At 44.2% G+C, this 23,388-nt stretch overlaps 1 protein-coding gene across 2 annotated transcripts in view; it reads left to right on the top strand.

Moving 5' to 3' along the window:
- Positions 1–17,334, top strand: part of LOC143284576 (WASH complex subunit 4-like) — a 53,578-nt gene extending 36,244 nt beyond the window's left edge. Inside the window, exons 29-34 of one of the 2 annotated variants that reach the window (XM_076591391.1) lie at positions 109–203; positions 892–987; positions 4,365–4,458; positions 5,383–5,454; positions 6,883–6,895; positions 15,928–16,061. In XM_076591391.1, the coding sequence (XP_076447506.1) occupies positions 109–203; positions 892–987; positions 4,365–4,458; positions 5,383–5,454; positions 6,883–6,890 (365 nt within the window). In that variant the 3' untranslated portion in view covers positions 6,891–6,895; positions 15,928–16,061. Of the gene's footprint in view, positions 1–108; positions 204–891; positions 988–4,364; positions 4,459–5,382; positions 5,455–6,882; positions 6,896–15,927 lie in introns of both variants that reach the window. The other variant, XM_076591390.1, reaches the window with a different exon arrangement.
- Positions 17,335–23,388: the final 6,054 nt, after the last annotated feature.

Here is a 23,388-nt window from a genome sequence, read left to right as displayed (position 1 = left end):
CTATTGTATATGTATTATCTCATGTGAGGCGTGGTTAGAGCCCATTATATGGGGAGTTTGAACCATATCAGTACAACATATTATTATTATTATACCTGTGTATGCCAGGTGTGGCCTACATCCTGAAGCTGTTGGACCAGTACTACGAGTTTGACTCGCTCCACTGGTTCCAGGCCGTGCGCAAAAAGTTCCGCACTGACAAGGTGATCCTTCGTCCCCCTCATGTCAATGTCTGTCTACCTGTGTTTTGTCTGTCTGTCTCTCTGAATCAGTCTCCATCCTTCTGTCAGTCTGTCTCTGTCTGTCTGTCTCTCTGAATCAGTCTCCATCTGTCCACAATTCTGTCAGTGTCTTTTTCTGTCTGTCAGCAGTTGAGTGTATTTCTTTCTGCAGGTTGATCAGTCTCTTGTCTTTTTGTCTTGGTATCTGTGTGTCTTTCCTCGTCCTTTGTTTAAGTTCCTTCCGTTCTCTTCTTCTGCCTGCAGCCTTTGTCTGACAGTCTGTCTGTCTCTCTTTTTTTTTTTTAACATTAAAACATGAATATAATCCTGGCCTTTAACAGCAGAAACCCAGCATTCACCCACTCGCATGCAAGCATGCACTCATGCACACATACACTCTCACTCACACAAACATACAGTGACACGCGCACGTACACACACACACACACACACACACAATAACACACACACACAGTCACACACTCACACACACACACACACACACACACACACACACACACACACAATAACACACACACACACACACACAATAACACACACACACACACAATCACACGCGCACACACACACACACACACACACACACACACACACACACACACACACACACACATCCACACACACTCACTTTATCCATTAACGGTTGCAGCAACAACTGGTGAAGCAGTCAGTGGGGGGCAAGGGGGATGAGAAACTTCAGCAGACCATGTCCCTGACCGCCAAACGTCTGGACCAGACACTGCAGGTAACACACACCCCTCTACCTGTATCACCCCTTTCTGGAGGTAACACACACCCCTCTACCTGTATCACCCCTTTCTGCAGGTAACACACACCCCTCTACCTGTATCACCCCTTTCTGGAGGTAACACACACCCCTCTACCTGTATCACCCCTTTCTGGAGGTAACACACACCCCTCTACCTGTATCAACCATTTCTGCAGGTAACACACACCCCTCTGCCTGTATCACCCCTTTCTGCAGGTAACACACACCCCTCTGCCTGTATCACCCCTTTCTGCAGGTAACACACACCCCTCTACCTCTATCACCTCTTTCTGGACCAGACACTGCAGGTAACACCCCCCCCCCTCTACCTGTATCACCCCTTTCTGCAGGTAACACACCCCCCTCTACCTCTATCACCCCTTTCTGCAGGTAACACACACCCCTCTACCTGTATCACCTCTTTCTGGACCAGACACTGCAGGTAACACACACCCATCTACCTGTATCACCCCTTTCTGCAGGTAACACCCCCCCTCTACCTCTATCACCCCTTTCTGCAGGTAACACACACCCCTCTACCTGTATCACCTCTTTCTGGACCAGACACTGCAGGTAACACACACCCATCTACCTGTATCACCCCTTTCTGCAGGTAACACCCCCCCTCTACCTCTATCACCCCTTTCTGCAGGTAACACACACCCCTCTACCTGTATCACCTCTTTCTGGACCAGACACTGCAGGTAACACACACCCATCTACCTGTATCACCCCTTTCTGCAGGTAACACCCCCCCTCTACCTCTATCACCCCTTTCTGCAGGTAACACACACCCCTCTACCTGTATCACCCCTTTCTGCAGGTAACACACCCCCCTCTACCTGTATCACCCCTTTCTGGACCAGACACTGCAGGTAACACCCCCCCCCCTCTACCTGTATCACCCCTTTCTGCAGGTAACACCCCCCCTCTACCTCTATCACCCCTTTCTGCAGGTAACACACACCCCTCTACCTGTATCACCCCTTTCTGCAGGTAACACACACCCCTCTACCTCTATCACCCCTTTCTGCAGGTAACACACACCCCTCTACCTGTATCACCCCTTTCTGGACCAGACACTGCAGGTAACACACACCCCTCTACCTCTATCACCCCTTTCTGCAGGTAACACACACCCCTCTACCTGTATCACCCCTTTCTGGACCAGACACTGCAGGTAACACACACCCCTCTACCTGTATCACCCCTTTCTTCACACCTGGATGAAGGAGATGAAACAGTATTCTGACCCCTATGGGTTCCTGTACCTTGCTTCGTGTAGACAGTGACAAACACTGTTCACTGCATTCCATAAGTTTTCAGTTTCAGTTTCTCAAGGAGGTGTTGGGACAAACCCATACATGCTACACCACATCTGCAAGGCTGATGCCTGACCATCAGCATGACTCAGCGTACTAGTCAGGCTTTGAGTGCATTCGTATATATTCGTTTATCTTTCAGAGTGGATTTCTTCTACAGAATTTTGCCAGAGGACAACACTCTCGTTGCCATGGTTTCTTTTTCAGTGCACCAAGTGCGTGCTGCACATGGGACCTTGCTTTATCATCTTATCCGAACGACTAGATGCTCAGTTTGATTTTCCTGTCAAACTTGGGAGAGAGGGTGAGACTGGGATTTGAACCCAGGCCCTCATGGACACTGTTGTATTAACCATCATGCCATGTTCTGTTCTGGAAGTGTTAGGAAATTTAAAATGTTTGGTCATTGTTTGGTGTTGGTGAGTCATCACACACATCATGAACAAGTCCCTTTGGTTTTCTCCTCTCCAGTGTAACCGGGACAACACAGACCTGTCCTGTTGTGGATCAGTTATCATGTCTGCGTGTTTGTTGTTCACAGTGTCCCAGTGTCCACATTTCTCTGTCTTGTACTCAGCCCCAAAAAGAACAGAAAAGTACCATAAAATTTGGACGGTTAGCTGCAACCTTTCCCCTCAAATATGACCCCTGCAGCTAAAATAATGATGCGCCTTGTTTCTGGATTTTTCTGATGTTGTGGGTTTTCCTGATGACATGTTCAGGTCAAATCAAGTGTTGCCATCAGTCGCCAGTCTATTTTTTAATTTACGTTAGGTTTCAAAACTGGTTTTGACTCTTTGTGAATTCAAAACTCACTGTAAAAGTGTGCTAGTGTTAAGTGTTCACATTTTTCCCCTCCGAATTTACACATGGCCTTTATACACATGAAAAATTCAGTTGATTACCATCGTTTAGACAACTTCCATCATTCCAAAAACATGACGCAATGCTTATGATGCAGCTTTCAAACTGAAGACAGTCAAACTGGCCGTTGGTTTTTGCACTTGTTTGTTGTTGTTTTTTGTGTGTAACATTTGTGGCTTTTGTGTGAATAAATTCCCAATTTTTGAATTATTCAGGGGATGCGGTTTATTTAACGATGCGTTCAGTCACCCAGTTTTTACGTAAGCAGTGTTGATGTACGTCAGCAGACTTGCACAGTGTGTGATGAACTGTGGGTTTAAAGGTTTTTGTTTGTTACAGTGTCTGTGTGCAATGCAGAATGTAGACTTGAGCTGGGTGGTATGTGATCTCAGCAGTGCTAAGTTCGCTTAGCGCTAAGAATGGTCCTGACTCTGTGGAAATAGCGTAGTAGACTTTGGAAAATTTGCTGTGCAAAGCAAATTCAGTGCTGCTAAGAGGATGGGGGATGACAAACACTACTCTCAACAAAGTGCAGAAGAATCCTCCAGATCCCCTGTTGGACAACATTGACCTTTGGAAGAAGACACAACAATGTCAGCTGAAAGCGAAACTGTGAAAAAACAGTAGGGATGGGTTGCTTCACGTTATAAAAAACCAGCGTCAAGTATCACAAGACCCGCTCTGACATAGGAACCCCCAAATGAAGAGAAAGAGATGCTGGCTTACAAACACCTGGTGAAGATACCTCCAGGCAGACACTGACAAGATGGGCCTTGCCTGGAGCCAGACAGAGGCAAAGGCACAGGACAGGAGCCTGGTGGTCTCTGGTAAAACGGCTTACATCCCAGGGGCTGAGTTAAGTAAGAAAACTCATGTAACCCAGCCCAGGACTGTCGTCTTTTAGACATTCTTCTTCTTTGTTCGTGGGCTGCAACTCCCATGTTCACTCGTATGTACACGAGTGGGCTTTTATGTGTAATACCGTTTTGTACCCCCACCTTGTAGGCAGCCATACTCTGTTTTCGGGGTTGTCTTTTAGACATGAAAAGGTGAGAGTCATGTTGCTTTGTCCAGTTGTGTCATCCACTGTTGTGTCAGGGACAAAGGCAGTACTATGTGCTGACTGTGAAGTGTCTGAGCTGACTGGCCAACTGCTGTGTGTTGCAGGAGTATGAATTGCTCTACTACTCTTTGAGCAGCGCTCGCATCTTCTTCCGATCTGACCTGACTGCTGCTGAGGAAAAAGAGGCCAGCGCAGCGGGTATGGGTTGTGTGTGTTTGTGTGTGTGTGTGTGTGTGTGAGAGAGAGAGAGAGGGGGGGGGGGAGATTGTGTGTGTGTGTATTTATGTGAACATGTATGTTTCTGGATTACAAGTGAGTACATATGTGTACTGACTTAAGGAATATTTAAAGTATACTGGTTTATGGAAAAAAAACTGCCTTTCACTGCACCTGCTCTCAGTGAAGCCCTGATTTATCACTGGGATGTGAGTACTAGAGTTAGGTGTAACTGTAATGTTTTGTTGCTGGATGTGCTCTTTGTGTCGATCTGTACGCATCTGTGATGATTTTGGTGTGTTTTTCGTGATACCTGGTTCCCTGGTGTTTATTTTTGACAATGGTGAATGTGATGTGCTTTGTTTTGTTGTGATTTGCACCTGTGTGATTTGAGACTGTGATGGCGCCTGTGTCGATTTGTATATTTTTATGTTACTTAGTCTTACATATGTATATATATTTTTGCCAATGTCATGTGAAACTGTGTTGACTTTGTACATATTTTATGACTCTTAGTCTTAAATTTGTATATTTTATTGTAAAGTGCGGTGAGCCCCATGTGAGATGGGGGTATATAAGCCTGCATTTTATTATTATTATTAATATATCCAGGAACAGAATGGAATGTAATAAAACACACCAGCAGCAATGAATGACAGAGAGCCATGGTTAGCAGCCAACAGGGATGTAATCCTGACACAGGTGTCAGTGCAGTGTGTGGTGTTACAGACAGGTGTCAGTGCAGTGTCTGGTGTTACAGACAGGTGTCAGTGCAGTGTGTGGTGTTACAGACAGGTGTCAGTGCAGTGTGTGGTGTTACAGACAGGTGTCAGTGCAGCGTGTGGTGTTGCAGACAGGTGTCAGTGCAGTGTGTGGTGTTACAGACAGGTGTGTGTGGTGTTACAGAGGAGAAGAGCAAGGAGGGAGGGGGAGAGGAGGGGGCCAGCGGAGGGTCCACTGCAGCCCAGCCCACCCCAGGTCAGTACACAGTCCTGCACCAGGTAGTCTGCCCGCACAGGGACCCTGGTGGTCGGCAGGACAGTACACAACATGAAATGGATTTTGGTCACCCCCCCCCCACCCCCACGCAACCCCCTCCACCTTTTCCCCTGACAGCTGAGTCACTGCTGAAAGGCTTAACAGCCCAAAGCCTTCACTGAGTCATTGCTTCAAACCTTAGCAACCCAAAGCATTCACTGAGTCATTGCTTCATAACACAGCAACCCAAAGCATTCACTGAGTCACTGCTTCATAACACAGCAACCCAAAGCATTCAATGAGTCACTGCTTCATAACACAACATCCCAAAGCATTCACTGAGTCACTGCTTCATAACACAGCAACCCAAAGCATTCACTGAGTCACTGTTTCAAAACACAGTAACCCAAAGCATTCACTGAGTCACTGCTTCAAACCTCAACAACCCAAAGCATTCACTGAGTCACTGCTTCATAACACAGCAACCCAAAGCATTCACTGAGTCACTGTTTCAAAACACAGTAACCCAAAGCATTCACTGAGTCACTGTTTCAAACCTCACCAACCCAAAGCCTTCACTGAGTCACTGCTTCAAACCTCACCAACCCAAAGCCTTCACTGAGTCACTGCTTCAAACCTCACCAACCCAAAGTAATCGCTGAGTCACTGCTTAAAACACAACACAAAGCAGTAACTCAGTCATTGCTCCACAGCACAACCCAAAGTAATAAATCCTAGGTTCTCCTTAAACAGCCTGTGACTGCGGCTTCCACATCTCAAAACATCACTATAGCATTCACTGTTCTACACAGGTGTACTGGAGTGGGTATATATATATATTTGTTTAATCATCAAGCAGAGTTTTCCTGAAGATGAGCCAGGAATAATGCATTTGCCTTGGGGTCTTTAACAGACACAAACCGCAGGCCACATACAGGACTGATTGTAATGATGATGATCCCACAACGAGGGGTGAGGAGAAAGGGGAAAGAATGACAGATGTTCTGATTGTAATGATGATGATCCCACAATGTTCTGATTGTAATGATAAGTTCAGGAAGGGTTGAGGAGGGCGATGATGATGATGAAGGGTGTACTGGTTGTGGTGATGATGACAAAAGAGCTGTTTCAGTGATGATTATGATGATGATGGAGGTTGTGGTGATGATGACAAAAGAGCTGTTTCAGTGATGATTATGATGATGATGATGGAGGTTGTGGTGATGATGACAAAAGAGCTGTTTCAGTGATGATTATGATGATGATGATGATGGAGGTTGTGGTGATGACGACAAAAGAGCTGTTTCAATGATGATGACAATGATGGTGATGATGATGATGATAATGAAGGATGTGCTGGTTTTAGTGATGATGACAAACGAGGTGTTTTGATAACAATGATAATGATGATGGTGTGTATGATCTCAGCTTCCTGAGGCAGGTAAGATGATGGATGTTCGTTTCGCTCGTGGGCTGCTTGCTGTCTCTTTGCACTCTGACTCTCCTTTCTCCTCTCCTTCTGTCCCTTATACATCTTTTCTCTCTGTCCCTTATACATCTTCTCACTTTCTGTCCCTTTTACATCTTATCACTCTTCTGTCCCTTTTACATCTTCTCACTCTTCTGTCCCTTTTACATCATCTCTCTCTGTGTCCTTTTACATCTTCTCTTTTTACATCTTCTCACTCTCTGTCCCTTTTACATCTTCTCACTCTGTGTCCCTTGTACATCTTCTTACATCTTCTCACTCTCTGTCCCTTTTACATCTTCTTACATCTTCTCACTCTCTGTCCCTTTTACATCTTCTTACATCTTCTCACTCTCTGTCCCTTTTACATCTTCTCACTCTCTGTCTCTTTTACATCTTCTCACTCTCTGTCCCTTTTACATCTTCTCACTCTCTGTCCCTTTTACATCATCTCTTTTTACATCTTCTCACTCTCTGTCTCTTTTACATCTTCTCACTCTCTGTCCCTTTTACATCTTCTCACTCTCTGTCCCTTTTACATCTTCTCTTTTTACATCTTCTCACTCTCTGTCCCTTTTACATCTTCTCTTTTTACATCTTCTCACTCTCTGTCCCTTTTACATCTTCTCTTTTTACATCTTCTCACTCTCTGTCCCTTTTACATCTTCTCACTTTTACATCTTCTCACTCTCTGTCTCTTTTGCATTTTCTCACTCTCTGTCCCTTTTACATTTTCTTACTCTGTCCTTTTTACATTTTCTCACTCTCTGTATCTTTTACATCTTCTCACTCTTCTGTCCCTTTTACATTTTCTCACTCTTTGTCCCTTTTACATTTTCTTACTCTGTCCTTTTTACATTTTCTCACTCTCTGAATCTTTTACATTTTCTCACTCTCTGTCCTTTTTACATCTTCTCACTCTCTGTCCTTTTTACATCTCGGTGTGTGTCCTTTTTACATCTTCTCACTCTGTGTCCCTTGTACATTGCTTTTTTTTCCACCTGTGTTTCTTTATTTCAGTGGGTTTTATTATTATTATTTTTTATCATTTCTTTCTTGTTTCTTTTTCAGTTCTTTTTCAGTGCTGTTAGTCTTTTATTTCATCTGTAGTTTAGTTGCCTGGGCAGTGCTTCTCTCTGTGTGTCCCTTTTACATCTTCTCTCTCTCTGTCCTTTTTACTCTCTGTCCCTTTTACATCTTCTCACTCTCTGTCCTTTTTACATCTTCTCACTCTCTGTCCCTTTTACATCTTCTCACTCTCTGTCCTTTTTACGTCTTCTCTCTCTGTGTCCCTTTTACGTTCTCTGTGTGTGTGTCCTTTTTACATCTTCCCTCTCTGTCCCTTTTACATCTTCTCACTCTCTGTCCCTTTTACATCTTCTCTCTCTGTGTCCCTTTTACGTTCTCTCTGTGTGTGTCCCTTTTACATCTTCTCTCTCTCTGTCCTTTTTACTCTCTGTCCCTTTTACATCTTCTCACTCTCTGTCCTTTTTACATCTTCTCACTCTCTGTCCTTTTTATGTCTTCTCTCTCTGTGTCCTTTTTACGTCTTCTCTCTCTGTGTCCCTTTTACGTTCTCTGTGTGTGTGTCCTTTTTACATCTTCCCTCTCTGTCCCTTTTACATCTTCTCACTCTCTGTCCTTTTTACGTCTTCTCTCTCTGTGTCCCTTTTACGTTCTCTCTCTGTGTGTCCTTTTTACATCTTCCCTCTCTGTCCCTTTTACATCTTCTCACTCTCTGTCCCTTTTACATCTTCTCTCTCTCTGTGTCCTTTTTAATGTCTTCTCTCTCTGTCCCTTTTTACATCTTCTCTCTCTCTGTGTCCTTTTTAATGTCTTCTCTCTCTGTCCCTTTTTACATCTTCTCTCTCTACATCTTCTCACTCTCTGTCCTTTTTACGTCTTCTCTCTCTCTGTCCTTTTTACGTCTTCTCACTCTCTGTACCAGTGACTGCTGTGGTGGTATTGTTGGATATCTGCACTGTATATTTTGTTCATACTGACTGTTTGTAGTGTTGGGTTTAAAACCTGTTTTGTTGGTTGTTTGCTATTTTATAACGCAGGAAACATTTGCCTTTAACATTCCTTTGCATTGTTTTTTTTTCTTCTTCTTTAACTTCCTTTTTCATAAGCTTTTACACTGATCTGTTTTCGCTAAAAGCATTTTTCATCTTTTTCATGGTGGTGTATGTGGCTTGGACTGATGCTGTTCCCCCATTTAGCACAGTTCTGTTTTTTGGGGTGGGTGGGGCAAGGGGGTGCATGCTGGATGCGTTCCTGTTTCCCCCTGACCCACCATAACACCTGGCACCCAAACTTAACTTCACCCACTCAGCCCCAGGGAGGCTTCCTTGTCATACTGATGTAGATCAGTATCAGTATCAGTCAGTAGCTCAAGGAGGCGTCACTGTGTTCGGTCACATCCATATACGCTACACCACATCTGCCAAGCAGATGCCTGACCAGCAGCGTAACCCAACACGCTTAGTCAGGCCTTGAGAAAAAAATGATAAGAAAAAAAAAAGTTATTAAAAAATTAAAAAATTACAAATTAAAAAATAATAAAAATAAATAAATAAATGCAGAATAATGAATAAATAAATAGATGCAGAACAGTGCAGAACAACGCATTGAGATTGACTGGTTTTTCCTTCCAATGGAAACTTATTGTATTATATATTTGTATTGTATTATTCTTTTTTGTCACAACAGATTTCTCTGTGTCAAATTCGGGCTGCTCTTTTCAGAAGAGAGCGTGTTGCTACACTGAGAGCGCCACCCATTTTTTTGTAGTTTTTCCTGTCTGCAGTTTTTATTTGTTTTTCCTATCAAAATGGATTTTTATACAGAATTTTGCCAGGGACAACCCTTTTGTTGCCGTGGGTTCTTTTATGTGCGCTAAGTGCATGCTGCATATGGGACCTCAGTTTATCGTCTCATCCAAATGACTAGCGTCCAGACCACCACTCAAGGTCTATTGGAGGGGAGAAAATACTGGCGACTGTGCTGTGATTCGAACCAGTGCGCTCAGATTCTCTTGCTTCCTGGGCGGATGTGTTATCTCTAGGCCATCGCTCCACGCACACCACTGGAAATACTGTGGAAATTAGTTCTCTTTGCTTGTGGTTCATACATGTGTAGGAATGTGGAAACTGTTTTGATGAAAAGAGTTTCAGTTCAGTTCAGTTCAGTTACTCAAGGAGGCGTCACTGTGTTCGGACAAATCCATTTATGCTGCACCATATCTGCAAGGCAGACCTGAGATGCCTGACCAGCAGCGTAACCCAACGTGCATAGTCAGGCCTTGAGAAAAAGAAAAAAAAAGGTGCATAATGAATACATCATTAAAATAGTGGATAAATAAACAAACAAATAAATCAATCAATAAATAAACAGACACTCAAATGAATAAATAAACAAATGGATAACATTATTTTTTTTTAAAAGATTAGAAGATCAAGATAATGAAGTAAAATAGAATAAAATGTGGGAAAAGAAAAAAAAATGAAATAGATACATACGACAAAAGAGTTTCAGTGCCTGAACTGTGGTTCAGTGAGTGATGGTGTAGTGCCTGAAGCATGTCAGCTCTTGGAATCAGTGTTCTTCCTTCCTGACATTTTCTGATCGACTCTTGTCACACTCTCTCTCTCTCCTTTCCTCTCTCTCTCTCCTTCCCTCTCTCTCTCTCCGTCTCTCTTTCACTCCCTCCCTCCCCCCCTCTCTCTCCCTCCCTCTCTCTCTCTCTCCCCCTCCCTCCCTCTCTCTCTCCCACTGTCCCAGTCTCTGTCTCTCTCTCTGTCATATTGTTGCTGTCATGTAACAGTGTAGAATGTAAAAAAAGCAGAAGTAAACCAGAGACATTGTTAATATCTGTTAGGTGTGCTTCAGCTTCCTGTTGTGATGGTGCTGGTTTGTTCATTGTATTGTATTGTGTTGTATTACTTTTTGACTCAACTAATATCTCTGTGTGAAATTCAGGCTCCGTTTTTGGGGGGGGGGGGGGGGGTTGTTTTGTTTTTCTGCCTGCAAGTGTATCTGTTTTCCTGTCAAAGTGGATTTTGCTTCAGAACTTTGCTAGGGACAACCCTTTTGTTGCTGTGGGTTCTTTTACGTGTGCTAAGTGCATGCTGCGCATAAGACCTTTGTTTATCGTCTCGTCCAAATGACTAGCTTCCATACCACCATCAAGGTCTAGTGGAGAGGGAGAAAAGCAAAAAAAGTGAGTGTGGGATTCGAACCTGTGCGCTTAGATTCTCTCGCTTTTTAGGTGATGCGCTCCCGCTAAGCCAACACTCTGCTGTATGGGCTGTGGCTGCTGAAGAACTGACACACCTGTCCCTGTGACCTGGGGTGAAATGATGCTCTGCATTGGAGATGGGATCAGAGTGTAGCTTAGCATCGCTTGGAGTGTATCTCTAATGTGCACAGTATATAACAGATCTAGATCTCTGTGAATATTTTGGGAGTGCATTGTATTGATTATATTCTACATGAATAGACAGACATAAAATGTGTTAATGGATGTATGTGACTGTCATTGAATTTTCATACGCAATTACGTGAAGAGTTTATTGCTGTGAAAATCAATATTCAGATTAGATATCCGTGTGTGTGTGTGTGTGTGTTGTCTTCAGTGTAACGTCTTTCCACTTGAAGTGATATTAGACGGGAAAAAAAACAAAAAAACCCCAACAAAAAACGTGGGGGTAGGGGTTGTGGGAGGGGAGTGGGGGTAAAAGTGTGTGTATATGTGGAGGGTGAATAGGGAGAGACAACGCTAGGGAAAATGGAAACGTTATAAACTCCAATATCAAACAACTATAACAAATGTCCGATTGGACTATGCAGCAAACCTTCTGCAACAGCAAATAACATATTGGAATTGTTAATAACACATTCAAAAGAACTTTTGGTGAAGTCTGGTAAAAAAAAACAAAAAACATTTTAGATTCTAACATTCGAATATTATATGGTTGCTAGATATATGTTCTCCACATATGCATCTAACATCTTTGCTGAACTTAGTGATAAAAGCGTTCAGAGTGTGTGTGTGTGTGTGTGTGTGTGTGTGTGGATGAAGAGTATCATTTCTCAGTGCAATAGTCCAGGTGTTGGAAGAACACAGCAGAATGCTTGAGCAGTGATTGGGATAATGGTGGGGGAAACGTTGCTGGTCGTGTTACTCTACACATGCTTGTATACATAATTGTTCTTATTGAATAGCTCCTGTAACATGTATGCTTGTCATCAAATAATGTTGATAACATGAATGGATGTACTACATAAACAGTAATTATAGCATGCGTTTGTATGTTTATTGACAGTGTAGTTACTAAACACTGTTTATAATACACATTGTGTCAGTGGGGATGTTGTGTGTCACCATGATCAAAACATGTACTGTTCATCTGACTGGGGCATGTGGTGACACACCACACTAAGACTGTAGGTCACATGTGGTGTGTGGTGTGTGTAGTGTGGGCCACGTGGTGTGTGGTGTTGGTGTGTGTAGTGTGGACCACATGTGGTGTGGTGTGTTGGTGTATGTAGTGTGGGCCACATGTGGTGTGGTGTTGGTGTGTGTAGTGTGGGCCACATGTGGTGTGGTGTGATGTGTGTAGTGTGGGCCACATGTGGTGTATGGTGTGGTGTTGGTGTGTGTAGTGTGGGCCACATGTGGTGTATGGTGTGGTGTTGGTGTGTGTAGTGTGGGCCACATGTGGTGTATGGTGTGGTGTTGGTGTGTGTAGTGTGGGCCACATGTGGTGTATGGTGTGGTGTTGGTGTGTGAAGTGTGGGCCACATGTGGTGTATGATGTGGTGTTGGTGTGTGAAGTGTGGGCCACATGTGGTGTGGTGTTGGTGTGTGTAGTGTGGGCCACATGTGGTGTGGTGTGGTGTTGGTGTGTGTAGTGTGGGCCACATGTGGTGTATGGTGTGGTGTTGGTGTGTGTAGTGTGGGCCACATGTGGTGTATGGTGTGGTGTTAGTGTGTGTAGTGTGGGCCACATGTGGTGTATGGTGTGGTGTTGGTGCGTGTAGTGTTGGCCACGTGGTGTGTGGTGTGGTGTTGGTGTGTGTAGTGTGGGCCGCATGTGTGGTGTGGTGTTGGTGTGTGTAGTGTGGGCCGCATGTGTGGTGTGGTGTTGGTGTGTGTAGTGTGGGCCACATGTGGTGTATGGTGTGGTGTTGGTGTCGAAGTGTGGGCCACATGTGGTGTATGGTGTGGTGTTGGTGTGTGTAGTGTGGGCCGCATGTGTGGTGTGGTGTTGGTGTGTGTAGTGTGGTCCACGTGTGGTGTATGGTGTGGTGTTGGTGTGTGTAGTGTGGGCCGCATGTGTGGTGTGGTGTTGGTGTGTGTAGTGTGGTCCACGTGTGGTGTATGGTGTGGTGTTGGTGTGTGTAGTGTGGGCCGCATGTGTGGTGTGGTGTTGGTGTGTGAAGTGTGCGCCACATGTGGTGTATGGTGTTGGTCTGTGTAGTGTGGTCCATGTGTGGTGTATGGTGTGGTGTTGGTGTGTGTAGTGTGGTCCATGTGTGGTGTATGGTGTGGTGTTGGTGTGTGTAGTGTGGGCCGCATGTGTGGTGTGGTGTTGGTGTGTGAAGTGTGGGCCACATGTGTGGTGTGGTGTTGGTGTGTGTAGTGTGGGCTGCATGTGTGGTGTATGGTGTGGTGTTGGTGTGTGAAGTGTGGGCTGCATGTGTGGTGTGGTGTTGGTGTGTGTAGTGTGCACCACATGTGGTGTATGGTGTGGTGTTGGTGTGTGTAGTGTGGGCCACATGTGGTGTGGTGTTGGTATATGTAGTGTGGGCCACATTGGTGTGGTGTTGGTGTGTGTAGTGTGGGCCACATGTGGTGTGTGTGTTGGTGTGTGTAGTGTGGGCCACATTGGTGTGGTGTGGTGTTGGTGTGTGTAGTGTGGGCCACATGTGGTGTGTGTGTTGGTGTGTGTAATGTGGGCCATGTGGTGTATGGTGTGGTGTGGTGTTGGTGTGTGTAGTGTGGGCCATGTGGTGTATGGTGTGGTGTTGGTGTGTGTAGTGTGGGCCACATGTGGTGTGGTGTTGGTGTGTGCAGTGTGGGTCACATGTGGTGTGGTGTATGGTGTTGGTGTTTGAAGTGTGGGCCACATGGTGTGTGGTGTTGGTGTGTGAAGTGTGGGCCATGTGGTGTGTGGTGTGGTGTTGGTGTGTGTAGTGTGGGCCACATGTGGTGTGGTGTGGTGTTGGTGCGTGTAGTGTGGGCCACATGTGGTGTATGGTGTGGTGTTGGTGTGTGTAGTGTGGGCCACATGTGGTGTATGGTGTGGTGTTGGTGTGTGAAGTGTGGGCCACATGTGGTGTATGGTGTGGTGTTGGTGTGTGAAGTGTGGGCCACATGTGGTGTGGTGAATGGTGTTGGTGTGTGTAGTGTGGGCCACATGTGGTGTATGGTGTGGTGTTGGTGTGTGTGTAGCGTGGGCCACATGTGGTGTGGTGTTGGTGTGTGTAGTGTGTGTCGCATGGTGTGGTGTTGGTGTTTGAAGTGTGGGCCACATGTGGTGTGGTGTATGGTGTTGGTGTGTGTAGTGCGGGTCACATGTGGTGTGGTGTATGGTGTTGGTGTTTGAAGTGTGGGCCACGTGTGGTGTGGTGTATGGTGTTGGTGTGTGTAGTGTGGGCCACGTGGTGTATGGTGTGGTGTTGGTGTGTGTAGTGTGGGTCACATGTGGTGTATTGTGTGGTGTTGGTGTTTGAAGTGTGGGCCATGTGTGGTGTATGGTGTATGGTGTGGATAGTGACAATAAAGGACTAATAGTGGTGGTGCCTTGTGCATTGTGTGCATGGATCACTGAACACGTGTCATACTCTTCTTCTAATCAAGTGCACTTTGTTCTTTGTTATGAAATGCTGTAAGAAAACAGGTAAACATTTAATCACCCCCCCTCCCAGGTATTACTAACAAACCTTGCCACTTTAAATACTTAATGTTATCTTGTACTGACCTGAATGTTGTGCAAATACTGTCTCTGTAGTTTAGATATACATATTTGCATTCTTTAGATTACATGTTCATGACTGATAATGTATTTATTGTTTGTTCACATTCCCCGTCATGACAGTCGTGACCTAAAGTGAATAAAACATGCATGTCTGAGTATCTTTACGTCTGTCTCTGTGTAACTGTTCCACCTCTGTCTCTGTCTCTCTCTGTCCCTGAACTGACAAAGCTGTTGTGTGTCATTGAAAATTATTTGGGAGGGGCAAAAACAGATTTTCAAGAATAAAAAAAAGGGGGGGTGGGTCTGTTTGATATAAGTGATACTAATAGTGTGTATGATGATGATGGTGGTAGTAAGTAATGATGACTATGATAATGATAATGTGTTGATAGTGATATCCTGGTGCTAATAATGATGATAAGTATTCCACTAGCAATCACAAAGAAGATACTGGGTCAAAAATGTGCAGCACATTGTTACCCTACTTTTGATTTCTTTTTACCCTGCTGTGAGCATCATAATGATGATCATGAAGTGATTATTGACAACATATTTCATGATGGTTATAATGAAATAAATGAAGATGAAGTTAAAATGAAATCAATGATGATGAAGTGATAACGAAATCATTGACAATATAGCTCATGATAGCGATGATGATGAAGTGATCATGAAATCAGTGATGATGTACATCATGATGGTGACGACGATGAAGTGATAATGAAATTATTGGTGACACACCTCATGATGAGGAAGCTGATGAAGTCATAATGAAATCAGTGATTATTTAAGTCATGATGGTGATGATGTTGATGAAGTGATAATGAAATTAATGGTGACACACTTCATGATGAGGATACTAATGAGGTGATAATGAAATCAGTGATGATGTACATCATGATGCTGATGATGATGAAGTGATGATGAAATTAATGGTGACACACCTGATGATGATGACGATGAAGTGATGATGAAATCAGTGACGATATACCTAATACCTGTCGGACACCTGTGTTGCAGGAGAGCAGACGACCACCACACCTGACACCAGTGCTGCTCCAGCCGCCTCCACTGGGGCTCCTCCCCCTCCCCCACCCCCACCCCCACCCCCTCCGTCCTCAGGGGCTGGGGCCCCACCCCCTCCTCCCCCTCCTCCTCCACCACCACCACCACCACCACCACCACCACCACTACCACCCATGTAGAGTGATGGGACACAGTGCAGTATGTGTGGTGATGATGATGATGGTGGGGGTGTGATGTTCACCCACTCCCAACCCCCCTCCCCTGCATCTGTTGATGAACAGCATGTGACACTGAACCCACAATACTCCCTTGAAGGATCAGGGTGTGGTGTAAGACAGCCATCACAAGGATATGTTTGCAGTACATGTATGTGTAGCCGTGATTTGAATTGTACATTGGCTGTCAGTTCATGTGATGTTATAAGAAATGTATGTTGGCAGTAAATTAATGTGTGTTCTTTACAATTGTCTGCTTGCAATAATTGAATGTGGAACATTTAAAGTGTTCAGTGTTCAGTAAGTTTTAGGGTGGAAACAAACTTGAAACAGTGCTCAGGGGAAGAATATTGACAGTGCTTTGAACAAGACAAGACGTGTTTTCTTCAGGAAAGTTGGTACATGAAAAGGTTACATATTTCATGTAAGTGATACTTCTTCTTCTTCGTTCATGGGCTGTAACTCCCACGCTCACTCGTATGTACCATACCATGTCCATGTAGGCAGCCATACTCCGTTTTCGGGGGTGTGCATGCTGGGTATGTTCTTGTTTCCATAACCCACCAAACGCTGACATGGATTATAGGATCTTTAACATGCGTATTTGATCTCCTGCTTGCGTATACACACGAAGGGGGTTCAGGCATTGGCAGGTCTGCACATATGTTGACCTGGGAGATCGTAAAATCTCCACCCTTTACCCACCAGGCACCGTCACCGTGATTCAAACCCAGGACCCTCAGATTGAAAGTCCAACGCTTTAACCATTCGGCTATTGCACCCGTCATGTAAGTGATACAAAACAGGTTTTGTGTGTAGCATATTTCAAACAGATGTTGGCAGCTGTGCAGAAAGGCAGAGCATGGACTGAAGCTGTTCACCAACAGCACCCAGCTTTTGACAGCACACTGAGTCTTGCAGCCAGGATATAGAAATGAATGTGTTATAAATGGTGTGTTGTGTGTGTGTGTGTGTGTGTTTGGTGGGTTTTTGTTGTTGGTTTTTTACATGATTTTAGGAATCAGTTGTGATATGTAACAAATGCATGTTTTTGTTGATGTTTTTTTTATGATTACATTTTTTTCTTTCTCTTTGCAGGTATTTTTTTGTATTTCTAATGAACATCAGAGAACAAATTAAACATTGCCACAAGTGAGTTCAAATAAAGTGGATGTAAGGGAACAAACACATGCATGGATTGACTGTGATTGTGGGAAATTACATGCTTTTTTTATGTGAGTTCACGTTCCTCAGTTACAGCATCCTCCACCCCCCTTCTCTCTCTCTCTGTATTTCTTTCTTACACTTACACGCACACACACACACACACACGCACATGCACGTGTTAAATCGCATAGATCTTCAAGAATATGCACCATAGCAAAACCTTAATGAATAACATAAATATGTGCATGCAAACGCTTGCCCACACAAGACAGGCACCCAGATTTCCCTGTGGAAAATGTGATGATCCCACGGGGCAGTATTTTACTGATTTTCCAGGTTAACTTGGTGCAGACATGCTGGTGTCTGAAACCTGTCTTGAGGACATGAAGATAATTTGCGTGCGTGCTTGTATGTGTGTGTGTGTTTCTAGGTGTCTGTATGTGTCTGTGTGTGTGTGAGAATGCGCACGCTTGCTGAATGTGAGTAATTTTGAGGGAAGCAGAAGGTTTGGTTTTTTTGTTTGTTTTTGTTTGTTTTTTTAAATTGTAGAACTACAGATACATTCCTGTGTGCACACACGGTTCTCCAACAGACTGTGTCTCTGCTCTCTTCTTCTGTGAGTTGGTATCTTGCCGTCACCGTCTGTCTATGTGTCACCAAACCTCACCTGTCAATGCCCCTCAGTTTTCACCCCCCCCCCCCCAACCCCCCGAGCCCCCTCCTGCTCAGGTGTCACTGTGTCACCCCCCTCAGGCATCATGTGGCCCATCAACCACGGCTGGGAGAGGTGGCCTGTGAGGCATCTCGTGGCTCCCCCACCTGAATGAATTATTCAGGGGCTTCCACTCCACCGTTTCAAACAGGGGGGGGGGGGGGGGGCTGAGGGGAGAATGAATGGGTGTGATTGATGAAAAGTTAAGCATGGTGTGGGTGTGGTTGATGGATGTAGGTCATTGTGTGGGTGTGGTTGATGGATGTGGGTCATTGTGTGGGTGTGGTTGATGGATGTAGGTCGTTGTGTGGGTGTGGTTGATGGATGTGGGTCATTGTGTGGGTTTGAGTGTTAAATGTTGGTCATTGTGTGGGTGTGATCGATGAATGTAGGTAATTTTGTCGGTGTGGTTGATGATTATAGGTCATTGTGTGGGTGTGGTTGATGTTTATTAAGGTCATTGGTTGTCTGCAGGGCTGTCCTTTCCCTTTCCCAAGCCCCTTCTCAAAGTGTCTGTGTGAAAGCTGAATGTAGTTTGCCTCACCTGTCTGTCAGTGTGTGTCTGCTTGTTTGCAGCCATTGTCGTGAAGTGCTCCTGTTCTCTTTTACTCTGCTCTGCCCCCTCTCCACCCACCCACCCACTGTCTGTCTGCCTCTCTTTCTTTGTAGTTGTCGATCTCTCCATATCTCTGTGTGTGTCTCTCTCTCCCTTAATGGTGTGTGGACAGTGTCACTTTTGGTCTCCTCCTCTACTATTTATTCTGGGGCGGTTTTTTACTGCAATGTGTCGACGTTGAAAGCAACCCAGGACCTAACCCTCCTCCCAGCAAGAACAATATGAAGCAGACCAGGATTGCCAGAGCAAATGGCGCTGGCTCTACGATACCTCCCCCTTCTGCCACAGAACCCAGCCCTAGCGACATCATGGCTACCATAAAAGCCGTGAGTGAGCAGGTGGGGACACAGATGGAGACTAAGCTGGAGGAGATGAAGCAAGAGCTGAAGCAGGAAGTGCGAGAGCTTAAAGAAGACTATGCTGCTCTGAGAAGCGACCTGAGGAGGGTGAGGGAGGAGATGACGAAGCTGCGAGAAGAGAATGAAGAGCTGAAGAAGACCAACAAGGACCTCTGCCAGAAGCTGACCAACTGCAACGCAAGGATCGATGACCTGGAGGACCGCTCCAAGCGTAACAACCTCCTCTTCTACGGCCTTTCCAGGAGAGACAACGAGACCAGTGCAGACTGCGAGGGCCTGGTGCAGGACCTTCTCACTGACAACCTGGACATGACTGACGTGATGGAGTTCGACAGGGTTCACCGGCTGCGTTCCAGGCCTAACTCCCCAGTGATTGCCTGCTGTACCTTTTACAGACAAAAGGTAAATATCCTGAAAGCTAAGGGTTAACAGAAAGGTACAAATATATTCAGTGGTGAGGACTTTTCGAAGGGAGTAAGAGACATCAGACGTGGATTAACTCCACACCCGAAGAAAGCAAGACAGGACGGGAAAAGAGCCACGATGGTGTTTAATCACTTACTGATTAATGGCAAACAATTCACTGTCGATAATACTGACAAACTTGTTGACTTTAAAGAGGGAAGTGGGGTGGAAAAAAGGACAGTGACACCGGCACAGCCGTCCAGTTGTTGGACAGTCTGACACTGAGCTAGCACGTGTTTTTGATGCTGGAAACTGTGTGTGTGCGAGGTTTGACGATGATGTTCGCGGTGTGTGTCAACGCTTGAACTTGGTCAGCCAACATTTTTCTCAATTCCGCAGTAAGATGTATTCACTATTGGTTGAAAATAACACAAATGGAAGATTCAAGTTTGCCACAAAAAAAAGCATTTAACATGTCATATGATTTAGATTTGAGGGGCAATGTAAACTAGGTGTCAAAGGTTAGGGTTAGATTATATAAACTGGGATTTGGTTATGTTTGGTTACAGCAGGGGGTAGGCGATATAAAGGGATTTATTAGTGCACTCCGAACAAGATTAATTGACTGTAGATGGCAGGAATGGTCTTATCATGTTGAAGATAGCGATAGGTTTGAGTTTTACAGACAGTTCATTTCTACAGTATGCACTCTATTCCTGCTTATCTGTCAATGAAAATGGATAAGGATTTGAAACATATCACAGCCAGGTTCAGATTAGGAATTTCCGACATATTTCTTCATCACTATCGTTATCGAAAGTCCAGTGTCTCTGATCTAAGTTGTCCTTTATGCAGACGTGCTGAAGAAACCAAACTTCACTTGGTGTTGTGTTGCCCTGCTTTGAATGACCTTAGACGTGAGTTGATTCCACATAAATATTATAGACACCGTACTTTTATTTCGACTTGCCATGCTTATGTCATCAACGATTGAAACTATTATAAAACAGTTTGCTGTTTACTTATATAAGGCTTTTAAGTTTCACAGTGTATTATGTAGTTAATTATTATTAGTTGCGTATTATCCAATTTATGGATTATCATTTGCAGTTATCATTTACTTTTGTAATTTGTAAGATTTTGATTTTGAATGGTAGTTCACTGAACCCCGTTCATGAAAGGTCATGGCCTTTATTGAATAAACTATACGTTTCCGTATCCGTATCCGTATCTCTCCCTGAATGTTAGGGTGAAGCTGTGTGAAAATGATTTTGGTTTTGTGTGGCTCAGTCAAGGTGTTGGAGACATCAAAGGTTTTATTTTGTGTGAAAGATTGATTGATTGTAGGTGACAAAACTGGAATACACATGTCCAGAATAGTGATTAATTCAGGATCAATTACGGACATAATCTTCCAAATTACATGTTTATTCATGTTGACAGGCATCAGAAGTGTACATTAACAAATTTTTAATTGGCATTTTTTTTAACATTCTTGATATGATTTGTCTGTCATGCAGAGAATCAGAAAAGGTCCATTTTGTGCTTGATTGTTACAACAGAGAGGCATCAGAGAACAATAAATTTCAGATAAAAAAAAAATCAAACTATCTTGTTCATTTAACTGAACTTGTCCTGCTGAAATAGTCATCTCAATATACAAATGAAAGTCTTGTTAAACATTTCGTTCACTCGTTTTATGTACAAAACATTTAAAAGGCGAAGTACCTTTGTAACAACATGAACATTGTATGTGTATTTGTATGCGACTTTAATTTCTTCGTTTTTATCCTCCTTTAAGGGGAGATGGTCTTTTATACATAAAAACATATGGTCTTTTAGTCTCCCTGAATCTCTCTCTCTCTCTCTCTCTCTCTCTCTCTGTGTGTGTGTGTGTGTGCGTGTGTGTGTCACTCTTTTCTTCCAATTTTACACTTCACATGAACCTCAGTTGCAGTGTCTGTGCAAGTAAATTTCAAGATAGTGCCGACAAGCAAACTAAAAAGGAGCCAATTTGCATCCATGTACATACAACTGCAACCAAAAATACTGTGGGGAAGGGGGGGGGGGGGGGGGTCCAGGAAACGAAAGGAACATGTGAAATACAGAAAGCCATAAATCACCGTCAACAAAGGAAGATGAGTAATGTGTCGGCTCACAATGTGCATTCCGCCCTCCACACCTATCCTTCCTCTCATGCATCACTCATATCATTTGGGAAAATGTGTTTCAGCTCCCTGCCTTCCTCTCTCTCTCTCTCTCTCTCTCTCTCTCTCTCTGTCGTTTGTGTGTGAAGAGCGATCGAATTGCCCCATTGTATCCCCCACCCCTTTGTGTATGGGCCGGTGGCCTTCACAATTAAACCTGTGTCAGTGTCAGTGTCAGTGTCTCTCTCTCTGTCCATGTTATGACGTGAATGTTGGAAGATGTGTGTCATTAAAACGAGTCATGATCGTGATTTGTTTCATCCTGGACTCACTGATGTCCTGTCTCCGGCTGTCATTGTCTGTCTGTCTCTCTGTCCGTCTGTCTCTCTGTCTCACACACGCGCGCGCGCGCGCGCGCACACACACACACACACACACACACACACACACAATTCAGTGGCAAATATGAAGAAAGCAAAAGGTGAAAAATCATATGTTGTAAAAGGTGAACTCACGTCAGATGAATAAAGAGTGTGTGTTTGAAGGCCGCACATTTAATCATGAGATGAATATGCTGAGATCGAAGTAACACCAAGTATATAGTATCAGAAAAAGACCTCACCATCACCTTATGATTCAGAGATATTTAGGCCTGCTAGACGATGGTATAATACCTGGCATAATACGCTCAATATTATAAACTTTAAGAGACCAAACAGGATCTGTTGCTCGTTTACGAGCTTTGACCGCTACAGAGGACATGCCTTCTACCGATTTAGCCTTGATAGCAACTGATGGCTTCTTACCTGTTAGCCTCGTCACCTCATTATTCCATGCAGGCACAGCAGCTGGTAATCTAGTGACCCATTCTGTCGATCGATTAGGAGATTTCATTTCAGCCACATATTGATGACTAAACAATTCGTATTTCTGGTAATGAAATCATGAGTCTTGAAGATAGTGATGTGTTTTATACTTACGGGGATCTTTGGTGAACTAGACAAGAACGAGCCAACGCTTTTTTTTTTCTTTTTTTTTATCAAGGTGTTGAGCAAAAACCGTATTGTTACACGATTCCGTGTTGGGACGGGTAATAAAGATGACTCCGTTGATAAAGATGTAGCCATTGAGGATGCTTGCAAAATCGGTTTTGTATTCCACTGGATTTTGAGCTGTTATAATCCCATATGGCATTTTATTGGAGTGCTCTTGGTGATCGACTCGAGTATGAACTCACCTTTAATGCTTATACTAATAAAATTAGCAATAGTAGTGACTCTGAAGCATCGTATTCTATTGAAGGGATTAATCTAGAGTTTGAGAAGGTCACACATCCTGAACTTGTGAGACAGATAGCCAATTAGTACTCAGGCAAGCACGCTATTCTAAATGACAGAGTATTACGACATTGTAAAATTCCCCAGGACAAGTCGGACTCCCTCTGCAATATTAATCTGAATGTGCCGGCAAAAATTATGAAGGGGGTACTACTGCTGTTTGATGATTATTACAATCCTAACACCACTAAGGTACGAGCGTTCTGTTTATATCCACTGAAGCTTTCGGAGATATCTTGAATGCTGATCGACCACTCCCTGGAACGATCACATCATCAGCGCCCAAATCAGGAAAGCGTGTAATCACAACAGTCTTTATCCCTTGTGGCGGCTCCCGCAAACTTCTCACTGGATTAAGCTTTCTTCCGCTCATTATGTCTGGGGGGAGAGGATGAGGTATGTGTGTGTATGCATGCCTACACTGTGGGCGCAACGGAAAATTGGAACGTGCGGGTGTGCATATATATATTTGTATATTTGTGTGTGGGGATGGGGAT

This window comes from Babylonia areolata, chromosome 8 (assembly GCF_041734735.1).
Source record: "Babylonia areolata isolate BAREFJ2019XMU chromosome 8, ASM4173473v1, whole genome shotgun sequence".
NCBI classification, from domain to species: Eukaryota; Metazoa; Mollusca; class Gastropoda; order Neogastropoda; family Buccinidae; genus Babylonia; species Babylonia areolata.
Note: the sequence above shows the minus strand (reverse complement) of the source record. Positions and strands in the feature narration are given on the sequence as shown.